Here is a 26,241-nt window from a genome sequence, read left to right on the forward strand (position 1 = left end):
AGATGAGAAGCAGTAAACCTGTGAGCAGAGAGTCACATATACAGAAGGCCTGTCCCAGTGCAGCCTCCTGCTAGGTGTTGTGAGCGGTGAGTGCACACAGATCTACATCCTTCTGAGTTCAAATTCGTGAGTTTTCTCTCACTAGAAAGAAAATATAGCTTCAATCCCCCAGAGTCAAGACTGCTTTGGATGGATGCTGAATCATGGACTGTTTCTCAGAAGGTGACCTGGTTTCCTTTCTTCTCCCCTTCCTTCGTGATCATTTCTCTGGAAGACCATGACTGGAGTCAAATTTAACAGCAAAGGAAGGGGCACACGTGGAGTGAAGAGAGCCTTCACAAAGGTGGAATGACATACGTCATCATGCCTGGGGCCCCAGGGGATACCATGCTCCTCCCAGTTTTTAGAAGCTGAGGCTACAGAAAAAGAACCATCAATCATTCACAGTTTCAGAGAGTAAAGTGCATTACGTGCAACTAGACACTTAAAAGGGTTAAAGGGAAGAAGTGTTAGAAAAAAACTTCACACGTTTGGGTTTGCATCAGTTGGTGTTTCAAAGGGAAACTGATGACAGAAGAGTGGTAAGAGGTGTAAACCACACAGCTTAAAGGAAGAGCGGCGCACAGGACAGCCCACAGGAAGATCAAACTACAAAAGCAAGATGCAGGCATGGAAAGGAAGCAAGCCGGTGAGCGGGGCCGCGTTTCAGCTCCGAGCGCCTGCTCTGCTCTGAACACGCCAACCCCACAGTGACTGGCGGCTTAGTTACAGCTTAGGGTTACTAGTTTGCCTTGGAGAGGTTTTAATTTGTCAGACACGTACTAAGAAAATAAAAGAAAGTCCTTTTCGGCACATCTAAGTTAGTCATTCATCAGTGTAAAATGACAAGGATTCATAAGCCCCAAGTTTCTGTAGCTTGTAGCTTGGCCCCATGGGATATAATCGTGCGGCTCACAGATATCTAGACTTATTTACTATCTTGGATTTGAATATTAAATATGACCCATTTGAAAATCTTATCAGCATTTTGCAAACAAAATCTAATCCATGAGGTATTTTAAAAGAATACTACTTTATATTGGGTGTGGTGGTTCATGCCTTTAATCTCAGCATTTAGGAGACAGAGGCAGACATACCTCTGAGTTTGAGGCCAGCCTGCTCTACAGAGTGAATTCTAGACAACCAGGGAAACAGACAGAGAAACCCTGTCTAGAAAAAACAACAAAAGTTACTTCAACTACATTAAAGAGTGCAAAGAAAATCTGTGGGCAACAGAGGGATCATGTGGGTCACTACTGTGGCCTTTAGTCAGAAAAAGAGGTATTTTAATTATGGCATGCTAGATGAATCCATTTTAATTATTTTCTTACATGGAGAAATACAATTATCAGAAGACAAGAAGATTATTGTTCAAACTCTGTATTGGGTATAATAGTCTCATAGTAGGTATCAAGGCTCTTTGGGGCCTTAGATGTCACCAGCCCATCACTGTGAAGTGTCATCAGTTACCAAAGTACTATTAAGATACTGGGTGTGGTGGCTCAAGCCTTTAATCCCAGCACTGGGGAGGCAGAGGCTGAAGGATGGTCTCTGAGCTAGCCTGGTCTACATATTTAGTTCCAGGCTCGACAGAACTACTAGTAAGACCCTGTCTCAAAACAAACAAAACCAACAGCTCACCTTTCCCTAACTATTAGGAGCTCAAGGAGTAGAGATCAACCACAAGGCTGCTTCTTTATATGTGTGTGTGTGTGTGTGTGTATATATATATATATATATATTATATATAATATATTCTTTATTTACATTCCAAATGCTTTCCCCTTTCCCAGTTCTCCCCTCCCCATACGTCCCATAAGTCCTCTTCTCTCCATCCATTCTCCTATCTTTTCCCCTCCCTTTTCTCTGTCCTGGTACTCCCCTACAATGCTGGATCAAGCCTTTCCAGGATTGGGACCCTCTTCTTCCTTCTTCATGGGAATCATTTGATATGCTAATTGCATCTTCAGTGTTCAGAGCTTCAGGGCTAATTAATATACACTTATCAATGATTGCATTCCATGTATATTCTTTTGTGATTATGTTACCTCACTTAGGATGATATTTTCCAGTTCTATCCATTTGACAAGGCTGCTTCTTAATATGCATACTCTGCCTTTGCAAATAACTTCTTAGATGTTCACAATATTATACAAATTCCAGTTGTGCACAGGAGTGGACATTTTTAATCTCAACATGTGGGAAGCAGAAGCAGACAGGTCGTTTTGTTCAGTTCAAGGCTACCAAGGTCTACATAGTGAGTTCCAAGCCAGCCAGGGCTGCATAGTAAGAATTTGTCTCACAAAAAAAGTTATAGATAGTAATAAGCAATTGATTATATGCTAGCAATTTTTCTTTGTATATTTACACAAAGTATTTTAACAGGGCTCCAGATCTTAGTAGATCACCTGACTTCATGATGGAAGTACTATTCAGGCTGTAAAATTTATCTCTTAGATATAGCATCACCAACCAAAACTAAAACAAAGGAGTAACTTGTCAAAGTCCATATAGTTCTGGGAAAGTCTCTAAATGTGCTAACGTTGCTTTTTGGCTTCTGTAGTTCTGATTCTGGCTAACTGTTCTTGTTAACTGAAGTGTGTTAACCTAGGATCTCTCTCTCTCTCTCTCTCTCTCTCTCTCTCTCTCTCTCTCGTGCTTAAAAGCTCACCCTGAGAAAGGCCCAGGGCTACACTAAGGATCCCAAATACCCAGTGTTGTAGCCAGCCATAATATTAGCTTATTATTAAGCTAATGAAGAGTTTCTATTGGCTTAAAGCTATGTCCATGCAGTCTTCTCTAATGGATCCCCACACTGTATGAAAAATTCTAAACTTTCCTATTAACAGGTGCTTAAAAAAAAAAAAAACAAAACAGAAGAGTATTCTTGGCTTTTATGAGAATTCAAAGGCTTTTATGATTGGGAAGTGTCTTCTAGACATACATTTGAATTCACCACAGTTGAGACAACATGTCCAGCTGGGCAAAGCTCCAGCATGGAGAGGTAGGACTTTATGCCCACCTCCTGCTAAGGAGCTATTGGCAATTGATAACAGCTGGGGGAGGGAGAGTCCGTTTTCTTCAAAGCTTGTGGTTATTGGTGGATTGACTGCCTTCCAGTGAGGGCCACACAATCTAGAATATATGGGCAGCACAACTTGTACTTCACTTTTAAAAACAAACAAACAAACAAACAAACAGAAAAAAACAGGACAAGTTGTGTGGGTTAGTTATGAATCTGGTAGGAGTTGGGGGAGGGCAACCTAATCAAACTTTTAAAGAACTAATAAAAAATGAAGAAAGCATTATCAATATGACAATAGGTTAAATAAGGATTTCTGTTTCAATAACTTCTCAGTAATTATAAAAAGGAAAAGTCTATTCATTAGATTAAAACTTGAACTTTCTATGCTGCTCCTAGTCCTGGTACAACAGGCGTCACTTGAGCAGTGTAACATCGAAGTGAAATGTAACATTTGGAGAAAAGAGACATTTATTTTAGCACATTGTCTTCAGAAGTTCTTTCAAGCTTTTTAGTATGCCCTGAAGTTTCAAAATTATAATTTATAATTTTCAAAGAGATAAAAAATGTATCAGAGAAATGAGATTAATTGTGGCTACAGCTTTGGGGACCAATAGTTACCGAGGCATTAGCGAAGTAAGAACAGATTTAACTGGACAGTACTAAAGTGGCAGCTTGACTTAGGGCAGACTGGGGCAGGACCTGTCTGTGCCTGTTAAACTTCTTAGCGTCATAAAACTTACCTTCTGGGCAGTTTCTGCTCAGCACGCACTGAAACTCATGTTCAGCATGAGTCTGCTCCAAGGAAGACTGGGCCTCTCCCAGTCCCCTGCCTCTGACTCCTCCCCCTCTTCCTTTCTTTCTGGATGCCTACCTTCCTCTGGAGTTCGTGTTCTCAGTGACTCACTCCAAGGACTCCAACTTCCTTCAGAGAGATGTAGCTTAGAGGAGATTTGAAATTCATATTCTGTAAATGGTCTCAGATCTTGCAGGTCATATCTTCCTTTGGCATTTGTAGCATTAACCTTGAATCAGATGAGATTTGCTTCACTGATTTACAATGCTTCTGTATTCTTACGGAAAGCATTGTGAGAGTTCACAACAGGCACACAGTTCGCAATGGCCAATGCAAGAAGACAAGGCTCCCCTCCCCATAGAACAGTAAGCCTTGAGACTGGAGAGACGCTTCAGTAACTAAATACTGGGTGTTCTTACAAAGGACTGGAGTTTGATTCCCAGGACTCAGATGGCAGCTCCCAACCAATTACAACTTCTGTTCCAGAAGTTCTGACTGGATGTCCTTTCCTGGCCTCTGCAGGCACCAAGCATGCATGTGGTATACAGACATAGATCAGGTAAAACAACCACACATATTTAAAAAAAACACAACTGAAAATTGTGAGCATTTTCATGAGAATTCACACTCTTCTGACTACTTTGAAGTACTTCCTAGGTGACTTCAGAGGAAGTAGCTTGGTGCTACAGTGTGTCCTTAGCCTGTGCAAACTCATATACAGAAAGGATAATACAAACAATCTTTGAAAGATTTATTTATCCATTTCTTTGTTTGTTTGCTTATGTGTGTGCCTGAGAGTTTGTACGTGGACCGTGTGTGCAGGAGTTGGAACTGGAATTATAAGAATTGAGAGTCATCCAGCGTGGGTGCTAGGAACCAAAGTCAGGTCCTCTGCTGCTGAGGCATTTCCCCATCCACATCCAGAGAATTTTAACCTGAAAGGGCAAACTAGATAAGATGACCTTTTAAATTCTCCAGATCTTCCATTCAATGAGAACAAATAATGTTAGGGTTACTGAATATGGGAAGTTAACCTAATATAATAGCTTCTAAATAAAAAAATCTTGAGGGATTAATAACCTATCTGTTGGGGGGCTGAACTAGATGCTTTTCCAGACACCTACGGTTCAATTCCAAGCACCCGCATGGTGGCTCACACTTGTCTGCAATTCCAATTCCAGTGAGTCTGTCCTCCTAAGGCTTCCATGAGCACCAGGCACACATGGCAGGCACATCAGGCTGTCCTGGAACTGTAGCCTCTCTCTTAGCCTTTAAAATGCTAGGATTATAGGTATATGCCATTAAACTAGTCCAAAACGTATCAGTTCTTAAAGCCAAATGGAGAAATTTCTATATTATATGTAATTAGCAATGTGATGAATGTTTTAACATAGACGTAAAACTGGTTTTAGAAAAAAAGTTAGTTAAGGTCTCTTGGGTACTAACTATATGTGAAGCCAATCCTTTGCTATTACCATAAGCCACTGCACTTTATAAAATTCTTGAAGAAACCATAGTCCTACATTTTTTTATTTATTAAAAAATGGTAATGCCAGGTTGGAAAATGGCTCAGTGGGTTCAGCTCTTGCTGAACAAATGTGAAAACCTGAGTCATATCTCCAGGACCTGTGTAAATCTAGGCACAAGCATCTGTAATCCCAGGCTCCTATAGTGAGTGAAGTGTGGAGAATCCCAGCAACTCACCACGTGCTAGCCTGGGGTATGGGATAGCCTGGGGTATGTGTCTGTGAACAGCAAACACACCCTAGCTCAAACAAGGTAAAAGTGGGATGTGAGCCCTGACACTCAGAGATGTTCTGACTTCCACATCTGTGCCATGTCACGTACACACCCTCATCACCTTCACACATACAGCGTGGTGCCTAATATACACATTGCAGTCCTTTTCTTGGAAAAATCTAGTGCCATATAAGCCTCTGAGTACATACAATTAATATTTTTCCAGTATGTTTTTAATGTTAAAAAAGGATAATGAGGAAGGGGATTGAAGAATAATGAGAAACAAATTATTTATTGAAAATAGATTTATAAAACAGCATGCTTAAAGCCTTCAGACTCAGGGCATGTAAAATGACTCAGCAGGTAAAGGTGCTTGCTGTGCAAACCTTATGACCTGAATTTTATCTCTAGAACTCACAATAGGAAGAGAGAACTGACTTCTAAAAGTTGTTCTCTCACCTCCACATATACACTATGGCACACATAAACCTGGGTGTGAATGCACACACACACACACACACACACACATGTGCACACAGCCACTAACAGTAAGAATGGTAAAATAAAATTGAAGAGTCAGGAAGTAGCACAGTGGTCAAACAATTGATTGGTACAGGAAGACCTTGGGTTCAATTCCCAGCACCTCCTAAAACCAAACAATCAAACCTGCCTTTAGTGAAAAGACTGCTGGGAGGTCATGAGATTGCTTAGTGGGTAAAGGGGCTTGCTGACAAGTCTGAGAACTTGATTTTGATCACCAAGATCTCCATGGTGGAAAGAGGGAACCAACTCCTGTCAGTTATTCCTCTGACCTCTACACACACACACACACACACACACACACACACACACACACACACACAAGTAAACAAAAGTAAACAATTAAAATATAACTCAGGATCAGGGATCAACGTATTTCTTATATGTTTATGTGTTACATGCTCATGTGTATGCATGTGCATGTAGAGACCAGAGGTCAATGCTAGGTGTCTTCCTCAACTGCTTATCCACTGCTTGCTTGTCTGAGAAACAGTTTCTCACTTACCCGGCCTTGTGCTCACTGGCTGGGCTAGCTGACCACTGCCCTCCAGTGTCCTCTTGTCTCTGTATCTCAGTGCTGGATTCACAGACATAGGCTGCCGTGCCCCACATTTTAGTGAGGTGTGAGGATCCAAAATCAGGCTCTTGAGCTTGCTCAGCAAACGCTTTACCCACTGACTAGTCTTCCAATGCCAATAGTTCTTAACAGAGATGGCTCAGTGATTAAGAGTGCATGCTGCTTTTGTAGAGGAACCAGTTTTGGTTCCTAGCACCTGTATGGCGGCTCAGAGCAGTCCAGCCTCACGGGATCTGATGCCCTTTTCTGGCTTCCAGTAGCATAAGGGATACATACATACAGGGAAACACTTGTCCACATAAAATCTTTAAAAAGTGGACAACTTCCTGATAGATTTCAATTATGTGTTCCCAGGCAATAAGCTCTTAAACTCCTTTTAAGTTGACATGACAAGGTGAATCTGTGGAACAATGTCAAGGGCTCTTAAGGATTTTCTCCCATATTCTATTAAAAGACTATTACCATATTCCAGGACGTGCTGTTAAGAGGCTGGTATCTGAGTCGATTGAGTACCACTTGTCCCTCATCTTCCCACTGCAGTGTACATCTGCTCCCAGAAGCATTTAGAAAGTCGATTCTGATGTCCCATGGAGGAAGAGGGCGCACTAGTAACCAAGACAAACCAAAATGTGCAAGTTAGGCTTTGCGATCAGAGACTGCTTAAGTACTGATTTGTTGACTCTGCTTAATAGATTTAAAGAAAACCAATATGCCAATGACTGCTAAGCCAAAGGAGATTAGTGGTAATGGCTTCAGGAAAAAAAAGTTAGGAAAATTCCGGAAAAACAGGAAAAGGACAAAGGGAAGGATGGTGGTGCAGTCATAAACAGTTTTTAAAGAGATAGAAGGTGGATGAGAAAGAGGTGGAGAGCAAATAGGTATTTGAATAGCAAAGACAGACATGGTATGAGTAGGAACTACAGGCAGGACAGACGGACACTCAGGTCCACCAGGATGGTCCCAGCTCCATCTGGATGGTTGCAAAGTGGGATGGATGCTTAAGATTGGCTTCTAATTTAGCTAGGTCAATTCTATTGTTCGGGTGCTGGGACTGGCTTGTAACAGTTCCCAGAGGTGAGGGGAAGAGGCTATTGTTCTCAGAGCAGAGCTTTTGTATCTTGGCATACTATATGCACAATGTTCATAGTGGGGTTATCCAGTGGGATAAAGAGTCACCAGTATGACCTCCTCCTGGAACTCTCTTCAGCCAGTAGTGTCACTGGCAACTACTTCTTTTTTGAGAATAGGTTAGAAACTTATTTTTCTAAGACAATGAGGCCAAAGGCCCCATTTTCTTGCACTTCTATGTGGCTACAGGCCAGCCCTTCTTTTATGTGCATCAGAATAGCCTTGTACTTTGTCTTAGCTTTTGGTTATTGTCCATTAACTTCTGTCTCCTTTAAAATAACTGTATACAGAAGATTTGAGTAAGTTTTAAAATAATTTTCTGTGCCAATAAACGAGACCTGAATAAATACAGTAGAATTTACCTATGTCCAAGAACGTGAATGTATGTGGAAGCGAAGAAGAATTTCCAAGATCATTGACGGCAGTAACACTGACTAGGAACCTGGATTCAGCTAAATCAGGGGTTAGGTTGATCCCAAGATCCAGATGATTACAATTCTGATGATTGTCAGAATAACATTGTTTCTGACAGGTCACATTATTTGGTCCACTTAACCTGTAACCCAAACAAAACGGAGGTTAACAAGATACTTTTCATGCTGCTTCCTGAGATCACTACAAAAGAACAAAATGTTCTAACATCAAACATTCCAGACAGACATTTTAAGGCTGGTCTTATCGTTAGAGGATACACTGTGGGAATCCCTGACTCCTGTTCTTATGGATAAGGCCATAGTTCCTCCTCACCCATTTTTTTTTTGGTACAACTGAAATCTTTTTAAATGAGTGTTTAAATAAAGGGGTATTTCTGCCCACCCTGTTCAATTCTCTAAACCGTGGCTCTTATCTTGGCTCCTCAGGGCAGTTCTAACCTTTATCCAAAAGACCTGTGAGCATCTGACTTAGGTTGAGTGGAAATGTGGTGTGAGTTCACAGGATGTCCACACTGTAGGTAGCAGGACTCCAATCCTGGTCCCCTTGCCCTTTCTATCTCAAGCTCACCTAGGTACAGCTAGGCCGGTGGTGAGATTATGAGATATATTCCAGGAAGAGAGGTGCCTATATTTCCTTTTCTTGTGGACTCTCACATCAGCCAACTGTATTTAAAAAGCAATTCCTTTGAGGAGGGTCCATTTATATATTCATGAGACCTAAAAGTACCTGACCACAAAAGAGATGGGGTTTTATGCAGCCAGCTTAACCTGGTTGCAGGGAAATGATCTTAGCCAAGAAGGCCTCGGGTGATCCAAAGAAATACTTGAATGAGAATTCAAAGCCAAGATATCAGGGCTCACAGTTCAACCTGCGGAGGCATTTTTCATCGACAGACACTGGGAACAGTATTTGAATTCTAGGCAAGCTATCTGTTGCTGCTTCTTGGCAAATAATAAAGGCATTTGATATGGCTGAAAGCCATGCAAGAGAATAATATATACAAACCAGCCACAAGGTGCTTTACTCACTGTAAAGTGTAATAGGTTTTCAGATAAGTGACTTTTCCAGGGTTCCAGGAGCAGGCCACAGTTCCATGTTCTCCTTCCTGGACACATGTTATGTTTTGAGGTGGCTCTGGAGCAACTTTGAAAAGGAAGAGCAAGATTTGATGTTAGAAATATTCCGCAGGTGACACCCAGACCACAGTGCAATTGTTTGCGAGGATATTGATTAATACCTTCCGCATGACCTGCAAATCTAGTTGAAGCATATTCTATCACGTTCATGGATATTTGCTTCCAAGGCGTGGATTTTCTTTAATATTTAAAGTAATAGTAATGAATATTGATCATTTTCTATAACTTAAGCCTCATGCCAGGTGTGTTATATGCAGTTCTCAGCCAGAGAACTCCATAAAGTAAATAAGACTATTTTTCATATTATTAAAGAAGAAATCAAGACAGGCAAACTATTTGGTCCAGAGTACAAAAATTTGAAGGACAGAATCAGGGCTCTGGTCCAGATATAGCTGGCAAGAAATAATTGTACCATTTTGTTTTTGGAAAAGCAAACATCTCTTACCCCAGGTAAACCCAAAATGTCAGAGGAATACCAATTCATTATTAGAAAACTTTAAGCCAGGTATGGTGGTACCCACCTGTAATTCTCTAGGATTATGAATTCAAGGACATCTTAAGCTACATAGTTTGACCCTGTCTCAACAAATAAAAACTGACAAATAAAAAAATAAAAACAAATCTCTATTAATGTCAATTTAAAGAAACTGTCTTTGTGGCCACACACATGAATGCCAAGACATTGAATCACTTGGAGAACTTTATGAGAAGATATAGATTATTTCCTTTGCATACAGATGTTTAAAGACTCCATGGGCCAGGCCTCGGCCTGGCTGTCAGAAAAAAGGTATACAATGCAAGGTATCTATTTTTAAACAGTGTATTTTTAAATTGCGTGTGACTGTTTTGTCTGTGTGTGTATTCAGGAACCATTTGTTTGCCTGGTGCCTGCAGAGTGCAGAAAAGGGTGTTGCTGGAGTTACAAATGGTTGTGAACCTCCATGTGGGTGCTGGACTTGAATCCAGGTGCTCTGCAAAAACAGAATTAATGGAGAGGGTTTTTTTTTTTTCAGGTTGGCCTCGAACTCAGAAATCCACCTGCCTCTGCCTCCCAAGTGCTGGGATTAAGGCGTGTGCCACCACTACTCAGTAAATGGAGAGAAAACCTTTAGTTGCTCAGCCATCCCATTTTACCACAGTACTGAGACTCCCATGCAGGCAAGATAAAAAAATGCACATTGTAAAATCCCGCCCATCTCTTGCAATGGTGTAACTGATGTAATTCTCTCTCTCTCTCTCTCTCTCTCTCTCTCTCTCTCTCTCTCTCTCTCTTTTGCTGTTACTGACCACACATATGTGCACAGTAGTGTTCATTGTGTGGTTTTGGACAAGTTAATATCTCAGGATTTAATTTTAATCTATTGAATGGTTATAGCAATATATAGTGCTCATGGTTATATTTAATAAAATAATAAATTATTTCTTTTGCTAAAATAATAATAAGCATTTCCTAAATATTTATTTGGGCATATATACCTCCTGAATTTCTCAGCATCTGCCTGGAGGGACCAACCATGCAAGCCAGTAGCATAACAGAGTTTCTATGGGATAAACATGAACTAACGGGGAGCTAGGTAAATGTTTTTCCTGTTTTCTCACTGTTGTAGTCCCATGTGCTTCTTCTGGGAATGTTCTTAAGTAACCAAAAAGTCTGCAGTATTTTCTCTTAGGGCTATTACCTCCTTAGTAACATTATTATGCAGTGCTATCAAGTATACATAGTGGTGTTTCAGTCTATAGGCCACATTTATGACAGTGGTCCTGTGTGATGCTTTTATCTGGTGATACCCACTTAGCTTATTTTACGTATACATTATGTTTTTTGCATATGTTTTTTATGAATTTTTGTCTAGAAAAATTCATGACATTTTTCTAGAACCACCCCAATACTAAATGATGCATTAACTATATTTCTTAATTTCTTTTTTCTCAGCTCCAATCTTGAAATATTAACTCATCAGTTTGCAGTGGGCAAATTTCCAGGAAAGGACCCTAAGTATGGTGACAGTTCCTGTTAGACTCTCTTAAGTGTGACTGTGCAGTAAGCAAGGGAAGAGGGGGTGTTCAGCTGCTTGCTGCCAGCCTAAGTTGTAAGAGTTGGAAGGGACAGTCTTTCTGCTCTTTAAGAGCTTGTAGCTTTGAATTAATTTTCCCAATCCAAGAGTGTAGGATGATCTAGCTTCAGAAAACCAAGGACAGCAAGTAAGCAAATGTCCCTGATGGTCAGAGAAAGAGGAAAGGAAGAAGGAGACCAAGTAAAAGAGAGTGAAAGACAAGAGTTGGAAAGAGACTCAGTTGCTGAGTAAAATCCCAATTTCTGTTGATTTCTGGACTTTTCACACTGAGATTCTCATGCTGCTCTCATAAAAAAAAATTAATGTCATAGGAGAACAAAGAAATCTGCCTGGTGTTTGGGTTTCTATTTATTTCATAACAAACATGCAGAGACATAGTTACACAGACACACACAGACACACACACATGCACAGACACGCAAACACATCACCACTTTCTATGAGTTCAGAAAGGAATGCTCACCACCAACTGAGATCTCCACCCCACACACTGGCACTGGTTGCGTCTTTTGAAAGTTGCTACAGTTTAGCTTGCAGACGAACAAGGTCATACCAAGGGACAGGTTGGTGACTTGAAAAGTGGAGGAGTGGCCAGGGTGGTCATGGACTTTTTTGCCATGGAGATTTTCCACAAGGACATCATTGACAAACTTTAAGAGGATTAATTTGTTAGAATTAGGATGATGTGAACAGCCTTGTTTGGGATTCAAAGAGCAGGAAATATTGGCAGTTGACCCAAGTGGAATCACAGGGGCAGGCTGGACAGTCACGGTGCCAAGCTTACACACATCTGCAGGAAGAGACAAATGCAAAATTCAGCTGGAAAGAAGACATCCATTTTGGAGGGAAAGTTTGTTCAAGCCCCCCAGCAGGGTAAAATTAAAGCTTATTAGATTATAGAACTACTAATAATACACATTGCTCCAGCAGCATTGGTGATGCTGGAGAACAGGAGACAGTCATACTGAAGTGCATTTAACTAAATATATGTTTTTCTCAAAACATCCATGCTATATTCATAATCACAAATGGAAAGTAGGAAGAAAACAGCACTGAAAGAACATTCTGGAAAGCAGTTCCAAATCTCTCTTGGGACTTTTTCAGCTGTGATTTCATACCAAACCACTTAAGGAGAGCTTCCCATGATAAATCACATGTTTACCATCACCTTTGTGACTTAAAATTCTTAATTTAATAAATATATTAAGAAAAACAGAAAGACAATTTTACAAGTCTTTAGAAACATATCTAGAAATATTTTCTTCTCTTAATATATCAGTTGTATTATGTATAACTAGTAACATCACTTTGTAAGCAATAGAAATACTCAAAGGCTTAAGAGTGTTTTGAATTGGCATCATGGATGAAAATCAGAAGCCAGGTGTGGTTCTATAATCCAAGCACTTAGGAGGCTGAAATGGGGCTTCATAAATTAGGTTTTAATTTTATTTATTATTTATGTGTGTGCACATGTGCCATAGAACTTGTATGGAGGTTGAGTATGTGGGTTCACAGGATTAAATTCAAGTGGTTAGACTTGCAGTGCAAGTGCCTTTACCTGCTAGGCATCTTTTTGGTTCTAAAATGTGCCTTAATATAAAACATGAATCCATTATGCTTCATGTTTCTTAAGAGTGAATGCCTAATTATGTATTTATATTAATTATCAAATTAAATAAAGTAGTACTACAGAGCCAGATTTATCCATTAAATGGTAAAAGACTGACTACAAAATCCACTTAGAACTCTTACCATAATGCATGACTCGTTTGTACCTGAGAACTTAAACTGTAATCCCTTTCATAGACTAGTTTATATCTTACCTATATTTGCTTTAATCCGCAGCCACATGAACAAAAAAATAAGTGCCAATGAGCATTCTCCAACAGTGTGTGCCATGAGTAGTCAACTTCAGCATGCAACTCTTATTCTCCTTGTAAAAGAAGACAAATTCATTCATGTTAAGCACATTCAGAAACTAGCAGAACCATAACTTTCCAGAATAACTCAAGCACTATTGTTTCCTCATATTGTTAAGACTGTAAAACAAGGAAACTGAAGAATCATCACCATTTTCTGCCACCCATCTCAGTGAACTATCTTGGGGATGAGCAGAGGCTAAGAACGGGCTGGGTATCTCATCAAGTTTAGGTTGCTGAGGCTTGGCACAAAATGGAAGGATGAGAGTCCCCAAAGAAAGCCCAGAAGATGCAGCTCAGTTTCAGAGGAGACCCCAAAATTTTGGAAATGTTAGTACCATGGTATGATGACAAAGGTAGCAGTATCTGTATAATAAAGTCAGACTGAGCCTATAAGACACTGTTTGCACTGTGACCAAACAGACCTGAAGACTGTTAAGTCACAGAAACATGACCATGAGCTCTACACTGTTGGATGTTGGTTTTGCATTGATCTGATTGTGACTGTGCCCTGATTCACCCTTCTTGGAATAAGAAAATATTAAGCTTACATTTGATTTTGCAGGAAACCACAATTAAGAGACTTTGGAATTTTAGAGAGACCTTAGATAGTTTAAAAAGACTAAATATTTAAGTATTTGAATTTACAAAGACTGTGAGCCCTTTTAAAGTTTTATATCATAATATGAATAATGAAATAATAGGGATGAGCAAGAAGCAGAAGGTTATGGTTTAATAGTAAAGTGTTTATGAAGTTGGCTGGGGTCAATTGTTTTGATTATTTTTATGTCAGTTTGAAGGGTAGAGCCATTTGGAAAGACTCTTAACTGAGAAAATGTCCCTATTACACAGTTCATGTTGGTCAGGGTGTGGGGAAAGGCGACCACAAATACACTGCTAATGGGAGTGCAAACTTGCACAGCCACAATTTCCCAGGAAGCTAGGAAAAGATCCACCTTAAGATTCATCTGTCCTAAATTTGGGCATATACCCAAAGAACCCTACATCCTGCTACAGAGACATCCTTGCTTATCCACGTGTCCTATTTATAGTAGCCTGAAATTGAAAATGGCCTAGATGTCCATCAACTGAAGAATGGATAAAGAAATGTAGTCCATTTATACCATGGAATTATTATTCAGGTACTAAAAAAATGAAAATATAAATTTCACAGATTAATGGATGGAGTTAGGAAAGTTCATTTAGGGATCCTCAGTGGATGTCATTCTCCTGTCCATCAGACCTGTGGATCCTGAAACATACAAGTTAGATTCCCTTACCCCACCCATCTTTCCTGCCCACTGAATCCTCTGGGGCATCACAAGCTTCCTTGAGCAATCTGCATATTCCTGTCAGACTTCCATTCTCCCACCATCTCTTGGCCCACCTTCATCAGACCTGCTAATCTGGAACCATACAGCTCAAAGATACCCAAAAGAGGCCTTCCATACCAGGATCATTGAAGTTACACCCTCCCCCACAACACCACCCCTACTACAACAGGAAAATCCAGACACTAAAGCCATCCAAATGGCTAATGGCTCTCAAGAAAACACAAGTAACAAAAGCCAGTGCAATATGACACATTCAGAGCACAGCTATCCTACTACAGCAAGCCCTGGATATCCTAACACAACCCAAGCACAAGAAAATGACCTTACTTATAGATATGGCTGAGACCTTTAAAGAGGAAATTAATAAATCCCTTAAAGAAATGCAATTAAACAGGTGAAGGAAATAAATAAAATCATGCAAGACCTGAAAGTAGATATAGAAGCAATAAAGACAACATAAACTGAGGGAATCCTGGAGATGGAAAACCCAGGGAAGAAAAAAGGAACAACAGATGCAAGCAACACCAATAGAATATAGGAGATGGAAGACAGGATGTTAGGTATAGAAGATACAATTGAAGACATTGATACATCAGTTAAAGAAAATGTTAAATCTAAAAAGTTCCTGACACAAAACATCTAGGAAATCTGAGATACCTTTAAAAGACTTAACCTAAGAATAATAGGAACAGAAGTTTGAAAGTTCCAGCTCCAAGCTCCAGAAAATATTTTAAACAAAATCATGTAAGAAAACTTTCCCTATCTAAAGAAAGAGATGCCTATAAACATACAAGAAGCTTATAGACCACCAATTAGATTGTACCAAAAAAATTCCCTTGCCATATAATAATCAAAACATAAAATTTATAGAACAAAGAAAAATATTAAAAGGGAAATGGGGAAAAGCCTGTTAACATACAAAGGTTTACCAGAATTACACTCAACTTCTCAACATGGACGCTAAAAGCTAGAAGAGCCTGGACACATGTCTTGCAATCTCAAAAACAAACAAACAAACAAACAAACAAACAAACCAAAACAAAGCTATAGATGCCAACCTAGACTATTATACCCAGCAAAACTCTCAATCACCATAGATGGAGAAAACAAGATATTTCAAGACAAACCCAAATTCAAACAATATCGATCCACACATTCAGCTTGACAGAAAATGCTAGAAGGAAAACTACAACCCAAGAAGGATAACATCCAAGAAAACAAAGGAAACAAGGGAAGCGCACATGTGCCCCCCATTATCACCACCAACATTACAATAATGGGAATTAGCAATCATTGGTCATTAATATGTCTCAACATCTGTGGACTCAATTCACCAATAAAAAGATACAGGCTAACAGGATGGATGTGAAAACAGGATCCATTATTCTATTGCATAGAAGAAATACACCTCAGCAACATTACCTCAGAGTAAAGGGCTGGAAAAAAGTTTTCCATGCAAAAGAAACAAGCTGTAGTAGGCATTCTAATATCTAATAAAATAGAATTTCAACCTAAATTAATCAAAAGAGACATGGAAGGATATCTTACTCATCAATGGAAAAATCTACCGGGATGATATCTCAATTCAAGGAGTAAAAGATAAGAAATAATCAAAATCGGGGTTGAAATTAATCAGTGAGAGATAAAGAAAACAATACAAAGAACAAACAAAACCAAAAGCTGTTTCTTTGAGAAAATCAACAAGATAGACAAACCCTTGGGCAAACCAAAAGATAGACAATATTCAAATAAACAAAGTCAGAAATGAAAAGAGAGACATAACAGACACCAAGGAATTCAAAGAATCATTAGGTCTTACTTCAAAAGCCACAAAATTAGAAGATTTTAATGAAATGGATGATTTTCTAGATGGAAACAAATTACCAAAGTTAAATCAAGATCAGGAAAACTATTAAAGCAACTGTATAACCCTAAGGAAATATAAGCAGTCATTAAAAGTTTCCCAACCTAAAAAGTCCAGGCACAGATGAGTTTAGTTCAGACTTCTACCAGACTTTCAAAGAAGAGATAATACCAATTCTCCTCAAACTATTCCACCAAATGGAAACAGAAGGAATGCTGCCGAATGTGGAGAGCTTTTGGTGTCACTTTTAGGAAGTTAGCAAGAATATTTGGTTTACAATTGCTTGAAACTGTTCCTTTTTTAGATACTGCTAATTCTCAAATTTCACAATTATTCAAGCAAATGCAACTCAATTTAAGAGAGCATATATTTCCTTTTTAGGTCATTTAAGAGCTCATACTGGATTGCCTGGACCCCTTAATGAGGGCAGTGCTACAACAGACTTGTTTAACAATCCTTACACAGGAACAATTAGCTAAAAAGATCTCATTCTGTACATCATCAAAATATAGTAGCTTGAGAAAACAATTTGGTATTTCAAGAGAATGTGCATGTCAAACTGTAAAGACTTGTCCTCAGTTTCTTTGCTTCTTTGGAGTCTAATTTCTTGAGTTCTTTGTATATATTGGATATTAGCCTTCTGTCTCATGTAGGGTTGATAAAGAGCTTTTCCCAATTTGTTGGTTGCCATTTTGTCCTATTGACAGTGTCAATAGAAGACAGAACCTTGTAATTTTATGAGGTCCCATTTGTCAATTCTTGATCTTAGAGCATAAGCTATTGGAGTTCTGTTCAGGAAAATTTACCCCATGCCCATGCGGTTGAGGCTCTTTCCCACTTTCTTTTCTATTAGTTTCAGTGTATCTGGTTTTATCTTCTACAGTTTTTAATGTAAATTGTATTGATTATACACTTTCTAATTGTGTTAATGTATTAAAATCTGTCATGTCTGTTATGGTAGCTTTTGTTTTATTGCCTGTGACTATAACAGGACCTTGGTATTCAAAAAAAAGTCTATAAATATTGGAAGAAGTGAGTCAAAATTTAAGAAGAAGCAAGAGAGTAGTGGGCTTGATTATTGCTGGTTAACAGCTTTGATTACATTAACAGCCAGCACCAGAGCTTCTGCAATTGATTTAACACAAGAAGTTAAGATAGCCATGTTTGTTAATCATTTAGCAAAAAAAAAAAAAAATTACTAGTGCTCTGAATATTCAAAATGATTTGGATAGTCATTTGGAACAAAGAATTGATGCCCTTTATAATACTATTCAAATTATTGGAGAAGGAGGTTCAGAGTTTAAGAGTAAGAAACCATCTTGAGTGTCACTCTATATACCAATGGATTTGTGTCACTTCTAAAATTTACAATGACCATCACTATAATTGGGAGAAAATTCAAAGACACTTGAAGGGTATTTGGCATAATTCTAAAATCTCACTGGATATTTTAACTCTGTGTACTATGATTATGAATTTAAAGAATGCTACTCTGCTGAGTTTTGATGCTGTGGATTCTGCTGATAAAATTATTTATGGCAAAAGGTCAGTATTTCCAACCTGGTTAAGTTTCAGTGGCTTATTTAGTTTGATTATCTTGGCCCTTCTTGTCCTGGGAATACTTTTATTCTTGCCCATTTTGATAAAACTTGCCTTGAACAACATCAATATATTGGTGGCCAAAATACATGGCTTGAAACGTTTTTCCTGAATATTTTTTTAAAGTTAATTTGTTTATTCGATATATTTTTTATTTACATTTCAAATGATTTCCCCTTTTCTAGACCGCCCCACTCCCAGAAAGTCCCATCAGCCCCCTTCCTTCCCCCTGTTTTCCCACCCAACCCTTCCCACTTCCCTGTTCTGGTTTTGAATGGCTTGAAACTTAAAATGGATCCCCAAAGAAAGCTAATAGTTTAACAGGCTGGTAGTAGGTGATTGTAAGATTCTGCACAGAGCCTTACTAACTTAAGATATAAGTGTATTGCCTTGAATAATGTATTTTTAATGATGGATAAGGAAGGCATTCTTATTAGAACAATCTTAGACAGATGCAGTATTGTTTATAAAATAAAAAAGGAGGAGATATAGAGAGCTTTTGGTGCCACTTCTAGGAAATGGGTAAGGATATTTGATACTAGGAAAAGACAAGGAAGTAGACTAAAGAAGAATATAGCTGAGGAATGTATTTCTTGTATCTTGACATTCTTGATAAGTCCCTGAGTCAGTAACTATGGGACATTTGTTTATGCTTTGTTTGTTTCTTGACTCCTTTGTTTATGCCTTATAAATGACCATATTCTTTGCATGTACCTAGAATGATAAGAACAGACTGGAAAAAATAAAACATTTCAGCATTTGCTGAATATTATAATGTTGTCTAATTGTCTTTTTTTCCCCTTTAATCTTTGCTCCTGCCCTCAAGACCCTGTTGACTGACTGAGCTGGCTTGGTCAATTAGACACATTCTATGAAGCTATAGTTACCCTGATACCTAAACCACAGAAAGACTCAACAAAGAAAGAGAATTTTGGACCAATTCTTCTTATGATTATTGATGCAAAAATACTCAATAAGAAACTGAATCCAGAATAACATCAAAAACATCATCTACCATGATCAAGTAGGCCTCATACCAGGGATGCAGGGATGGTTCAATATAAGAAAATTCATCAATGTAATCCACTATATAAACTAACTGGAAGAAAATAATCACACAATCATTTCGTTAGATGCTGAAAAAACCTTTGACAAAACACAAGACCTCTTCATGTTAAAAGTCTTAGAAAGATCAATTATATAAGGCAAATACTTAAACATAATAAAATCAATGTACATCAAGCCAATAGCCACTATCAAATTAAATGGAGAGAAACTTAAAGCAATTCCACTAAAATCAGGGACAAGACAAGGCTGTCCACTCTCTCCCTTTCAATGTAGTACTTGAAGTTCTAGCCAGAGCAATAAGAAAACTAAAGAAGATCAAGGAGATAAACATTGAAAAAGAAGTCAAAGTATTGTTATTTGCAGATGATATGATAGTATATATATATATATATATATATATATATATATATATATATATATAAGCCCCCAAATTCTACCAGAGAACTCCTACAGCAGATAAAAATCTTCAGCAAAGTGTCTGGATACACAATTAACTAAAAAAAAAATCAGTAGCTCTCCTTTATACATATGATAAATGGGCTGAGAAAGAACATAACATCTTTCACAATAGCCATAAATTATATAAAATATCTTGGTGTCATTCTAACCAAGCAAGTGAAAGACCTATATGACAAGAACTTCAAGTTGCTGAGGAAAGAAATTGAGGAAGGTATCAGAAGATGGAAAAATCTCCCACACTCATGATCAGTAGGATTAACATAGTGAAAATGGCCAACTTACTAAAAGCAATTTACAGATTCAATATAATTCCCTTCAAAATTCCAACAATTTTTTCAGACCTTAACAGAGCAATTCTCAATTACATATGGAAAAACAAAAAAACCCAGGGTAGCTAAAACAATCTTTAACAATAAAAGAACTTATAGAGGTATCACCATCCCTGACCTCAAGCAGTACTACAGAGCAATAGTAATAAAAACTGCATGGTGTTGGTATAGGAACAGACAAACTGAACAATGAAACTGTAACTGTGTAACTTTAATTTTTCCAAACCCTTGCTTTCAATGATGGTTCTTAAATGCTTTAACCTCTCTTTTAGCCCACTACCCAACAAGGGTAGTGGAAAAGAAAGGAGGGGTGGGGGAATGGACCTGTTTAGAAAGATTCTTTGGAGCAACTCCTGTCAGTGTTGTCTGGAAATCAGCAGTTCAGTTCACAGGTTAGTGGCAGTGGCACCTTGATCCACTTGCAAATACTTCAAAGAAACACCAGCAGTCCAGTTCAGAAGAGTCGGTAGAGCTGGGTAAGCAATAGCGGTAACATGACCTAGCAAACAGAAACATCAGGAGAATTTCTCTGCTGGGCTTCTCTCAATAAAATGAAGATCAGTAAAGATGCAAGACCCACAAGTGTTGCACAGCTAGCTGTACCTTCAAGCCAATCTCTCTCTCCCTCACACGGTCAAGTCGTCTTTATACCCTCCAAACATCACCCGTCCTTCATGTGCTTCGCCTCAGCACTGGTCTTGCCTCAGCATTTGAATCCAGTCAGTCCAAGTCTGGAGAGTGGCAAGAAACTGCAGTACAAAACCTGAAGTTTTTTGGTGCGTTTCTCTCTATGGAGTCCTGACAAATGCAGCTCAACTATGCCATGCAAGGTGGATTTTCCAAGAAAGAGGAAATAGAATATAAAGCTATGGAGAAACAGGAGGGAGAATGGAATAGGAGGATAAAGAAGGAGAAAAAGAGAAGTGTTGGGGATGGTTTTGTACTCTGTGTATTCAGATGCTAACTATTGTGCCTGAGATCATCTAGTCAGCCTGGACAGGGAAACTGTACAATATGGTGTAAGGACTACTCCCCAATTATCTCTGATTGCTTAATAAAAGATTGAGCCGGGCGGTGGTGGCGCACGCCTGTAATCCCAGCACTCTGGGAGGCAGAGACAGGCAGATTTCTGAGTTCGAGGCCAGCCTGGTCTACAGAGTGAGTTCCAGGACAGCCAGGACTATACAGAGAAACCCTGTCTTGAAAAAAGCAAATCCAAAAAAAAAAAAATTAAATAAAAAATAAAAGATTGAACAGCCAATGACTTGACAGAGGGCATAGGAAGCCTAGACTTTCAATCCCAGTCAGGGGTCAGCAGAGGGAGAAGAGTGAGGGAGAGAATTCGCCACGAGGCAGGTGAGGGTCCAGGAGAAGAAGGGCCATGAGGTGGAGAAAAAGAAACAAGGTCTCCACGAGGTCTGGCGTGAGGTGGGTGGGTCACCAAAGGAGTTCGCCGTGAGAACCCACACGGAGCAGAACAAGCCAGGGCAATTTAAGCTGCAAGTAATTCTGGGTGTGTGGCTAGGATGTAGATAGCACTGAGGGTTAGGAATATCTGCTCAGTTATTGTGCTTAAAGCCTGTTGAATAAATCAACAGGTCTTATCTTAGTTATTGGGGAATTAGCTGGGTTAGGAAAAAGTGCAACCTTTAAATTTCATCCCATAGAGCAGGATGACTAAAGAGGGAATGCAGAAACAGACAACACTAGGGGCCATTTGACTGGTTATATGGAAACCTATTAATGTATACATTTCTCAAACTATGTAATACATGAATTAAATCTAAATGAAGTCAAATAGCATGGAAGACAATGTCTAAAGCATGTATCTTTTGCCACCAAGTGAAAATTTAAGTGATGAGAATGGGTTACATCTAATTGAGTTGTTGGCCAAAGGGTCTCCATGAACATTCCCAAGCAATTCAGGCCAAGGCTATTGGTGGCTTTGCACAAACCGATGGTAAGGCTCGGTTGCTGAAGATAACGCTTACATATCTTATTGAACAAGGAGAAGGTGAGAAGGTGCCTAACTAGAGACTTTACCGCTACTGACTAGTGTTCAGAGAACTAGAAGGTATTCTGCATGGTACCAGAGAAGAAAGGTAAACAACAACCCAGTTACAAACCCTGCCATCTACAATGGTGACTTGTCTGCAAGATAACCTGATGCAACAAGGGAGAGTACCCACTCACTATCTGATAAGGACCATGGAACTCATGCCCAAACTGCTTGGCTGACCAAGAACCTGAGAGTAGGTAGGCTATGTACCTGGGAAAAACAATATATTTTTGTTTTGCTAAAGGAACACAACAATAAAATGACTCCTAATGCCATTTGGTATACCCACAGATCAGTGCCATGCATAGCCATCATCAGAGAACCTTTCTCTTTCAGTAGATGGATCCTGATACAGAGACCTACAGCTGGTTAATGTGCAGAGATTGAGAGACTTAGAAACACTCATTTCCTAAGCTGGATGCCTTTTTCAAATCCCTCCCTTCAGGAAAAGGAGTTATGAGGAAGAGGAGGTAAAAGAGTAACACCAGAGGTGATGGAGGACAGCAAGGAAACCAGGCACAGCAGGATTGATACACACATGAAATCACAGAGGCTGTGGCACCATATACAGGGTGTCTTAGTCAAGGTTTTTATTCCTGCACAAACATCATGACAAAGAAGCAAGTTGGGGAAGAGATTTATTCAGCTTACACTTTCACACTACTGTTCATCACCAAAGGAAGCCAGGACTTGAACTCAAGCAGGTCAGGAAGCAGGAGCTGATGCAAAAAGGCCATGGAGGGATGTTACTTACTGGCTTGCTCCCTCTGGCTTTCTCAGCTTTCTTTCTTTCTTTTTTTTTTTTATATTTTTATTTTCTATATTCTTTGTTTACATTCCAAATGATTTCCCCTTTCCTGGATCCTCCCTCCCCATATGTCCCATAAACCTTCTTTTCTCCATCTCTTCTCCAATCACCTCGCTTCTTTTTCTCTGTCCTTATATTCCCTTCCAATGCTAGATCAATCCTTTCCAGGATCAGGACCCTCTCCATAATTCTTCATGGGAGTCATTTGTTATGCAATTTGTGCTCAGCTTGTTTTCTTATAGAACCCAGGACTACTAGTCTAGGGATGGCACCATATACAATGGGCCCTCCCCGCTTGATCACCAACTGAGAAAATGCCCCATAGCTAGATCTCATGGAAGCTCCTTTCTCTGAGGTAACTCCAGACTGTGTCAAGTTGACACACAAAACCAGCCAGTACACAGGGCCAGCAAAGGTTCGAGCTAGACAGGGTTCCAGTGCATCTCCAGTGAGAGGGAGAGGTGCATCTCCATCCCTACCCAAGAAACTATCCTCAATTGACACCCGTTACCAAATTCATTTCCTCCAGTGGGTAAATAAAGGCAGGCCTCTTGCCCAGTAGAAAACAGCTAACGCAAAATGAACTCAATTGTGTTTATGTAGATTTTTTTGTCACATATTGTTTTGCTTGAGCATTAAAAAAATCTTTCTGGTCTTTTGCTGTTATGTCTTGGTTTCTGATTTTGTGTATTATGCTTTGTTGTGTTTTATATGTATGTGTTTTCTTGTGATTTTTCATTGTGTTTTTTTCCTTTTAAAACATTCTTTTTTTTTTTTTAATTTGGCTGTCTGTTTCTTGAACAGACATAAAAGGAAGGCACTAAACTAGAGGGATGGAAAGGGTGGGGAGGATCTGGGAGGAGATGAGGGAGGGGAAATTATGATCAAAATATACTGTATATATTTTTAATTAAAAAAGAAAATAATTGTAGGTAAATTTGTGGTGCATCTTCTTGATTGATGATTAATGTAGGTGGTCCCAGGCCATTGGGGGACAACACTGTCCCAGGATGGTATAAAAAGCAGGCTAAGCAAGAACAAGTGGATAAGCAGTATTCTTTCCCAGCCTCTGCTTAGCGCCTACCTTCAGCTCCCATCCTAACTTCCATTAATGACAGACTATAAAGCATACTTGTAAGCTGAAATAAATTCTTTCCTCCCCAAGCTGTTTGGCCACGGTGTTGTATCACAGCACAATAGGAGCCCTAACTGAGACAGCCTTCCTTCTGTTTCTTAAAGCTGATGAGATTCTCACTGATGTGCTTTCTGTGACAGTGTCCTAACATAAAGCCTAAGAAATTGAGACACAGCATGCTTGGCAGGTCTTGATGGAATATAATGTATAGATATAAAGGTATGACATGTAAGACAGTCGATATAATATGGAGATAAATGGTAGCTTTAGGCTTATATAACACACTGAAGAAAACATAAGCACTGATTTTCCCTGAACACCAGGAGAAAGCAATTCCATTTATGAGAAATTCAAATCCTTTAACAACCTTCAAGTAAATGAGGTGTCTTCCAATAAAATGAAACCTCCTACAGGCTGTAAACATCCTTCACACAGCTATCTCTAAGGTCAATATCAAAACTTCAATTCTGTCAGTAATCACAGAATGAAAGACTCTCCCTGACTCATCACTCCACAGCTTGCAGCCACTGAAAACTCTTGAGGTTTGGTTTGCTACTATGTACTGTAATGCTAAATTCTGTACTCGGAGGTTTAACTGCCTGTGAGTGAATACTCTGCTTTTGTTGTGTAAACCTTATTCCGTAATCTAAAACTATTGGTTAAATAAAAACAGCTACACCCAATTACTGGAAGAATCAGAGGTAGGCGGTTTTTGAGGTACCTGGTTGGGAGAGAAAAGGAAGCCTCCATGAGGGGAGACGGACCATGAGCATGTGGCTTATTGAGAGATAGCAAGTATCTGGGATACACTGCTGGGGAAATAACCCGGTCAGCAGATAGAAGAGTGGATTAGGAGTTACTCCCCAGTAATTGTCAAAGCCAAATAAAATAGCCATAGTCTGAGTCGTCTTCACTCATAAGCTAGACGGGGTAAGTTTAAATTGGTTCAACTGCAGAAAATAATGTCTCAGAGGGAGGTCAGTGCAGGACCCCAGGTAGCACTACCCAGCAGAGGCAGGATATAGAGCAACTTCTCCAGCCAGTCTAGGCAGGATATAGAGCAACTTCTCCAGCCAGTCTCTGTCCCGTCACCCCAGAGAAAAGCACAAAACAGGCAGCTTCTCTGAAGCTGTCCTTGAGCAGAATTTGAAAAAACAAAAAACAACAACAAAAACCCCCCCAAAAACCCCAAACCCTAGGTCTTCCACTGTTGCTAATTTCACCTAGACAGGAACACCTTGTACGTCCACATTTGTTTTCCTCTGTAGCACTGTGATGAATTGAAGGGAAACAGTGGTCTTGTGAGAAAGTAAGGCTCGTATAATTTACTCTGCTGTGTGCTTCTGTGTGTGAGAGCCTCACTTCCTCCTCCCATAGCTACCATTAGTAAAGTCTGCTCAAACAAAATTGTTATGAAGATTTAATGTGGTAGTATCTCAGGCCATGCCAGCTCCTGGTACCAGGTAAGTTGCCCATTGAGGACATTGTTGAATTTTCTCTTGAGGGCTCAGTTGTATGCTTTCTGAATCACTTTCAGTGTACTGGAATTGGACATTTTTTCTGAACAAGGGAAAATATTGTATGGTAGGTATTGGAAAAAGGCCTTTTAAATATTGACAGACAACTGTCTGAGCTGCTGTCTGTCCCATCTCCTCCACCTTCTTGATAGGTGATATTTTTGTTCACTACAGAACTATCAATGTTGCTTCAGAATATGCACTGGGCTTGTTTTATTACAAAGTCATGCTGTAAATTAACAGTATAGTAAAGGAAGCCTATTATAAGAAACAAAAACAAAAACAAAAAACCCAACCCCTCAAAACACAAGGTTCTAATGTTTAAAAGAATACAAACATTCCTGTGTAATTTGCTTTTAAAAAATTTGAGACATAGTCTTATGTAATACAAGTATATATATCTATATATCTATCAATATATGTTGAGGATGGTATTGAACTCTTTGTTTAGTCTTATCTTTCTCTCTTTCTCTGTCTTCATCATCATCATCATCATCATCATCATCATCATCATCATCATCTATTTATCTATGTGTATGTGATAGAGGTCAAAGGACCACACGTGGAAGTCGGTTCTCCTTTCTCACTTTTTGAGTCTTAGGGATTGAACTCAGGTTGTCATGCTTGTTGGTAAGTTCCTTATCCCACTGAGCCATCTCATC

The 26,241-nt window shown here is 39.2% G+C and overlaps 1 protein-coding gene across 4 annotated transcripts in view; it reads right to left on the bottom strand.

The window, feature by feature from the left end:
* The window catches only part of Il12rb2 (interleukin 12 receptor subunit beta 2), a 92,373-nt gene that overhangs the window by 59,181 nt on the left and 6,951 nt on the right, over positions 1 to 26,241 (bottom strand). For 3 of the 4 annotated variants that reach the window (XM_052173862.1, XM_052173864.1, XM_052173860.1), the window contains exons 2-7: positions 13,312 to 13,421; positions 11,952 to 12,278; positions 9,306 to 9,420; positions 8,205 to 8,398; positions 7,177 to 7,319; positions 3,936 to 4,086 (exon numbers count right to left, since the gene is read on the bottom strand). In XM_052173862.1, the coding sequence (XP_052029822.1) occupies positions 3,936 to 4,086; positions 7,177 to 7,319; positions 8,205 to 8,398; positions 9,306 to 9,420; positions 11,952 to 12,278; positions 13,312 to 13,387 (1,006 nt within the window). In that variant the 5' untranslated portion in view covers positions 13,388 to 13,421. The remainder of the gene's footprint in view (positions 1 to 3,935; positions 4,087 to 7,176; positions 7,320 to 8,204; positions 8,399 to 9,305; positions 9,421 to 11,951; positions 12,279 to 13,311; positions 13,422 to 26,241) is intronic. The other variant, XM_052173863.1, reaches the window with a different exon arrangement.

This window comes from Apodemus sylvaticus, chromosome 2 (assembly GCF_947179515.1).
Source record: "Apodemus sylvaticus chromosome 2, mApoSyl1.1, whole genome shotgun sequence".
Lineage (NCBI taxonomy): Eukaryota > Metazoa > Chordata > Mammalia > Rodentia > Muridae > Apodemus > Apodemus sylvaticus.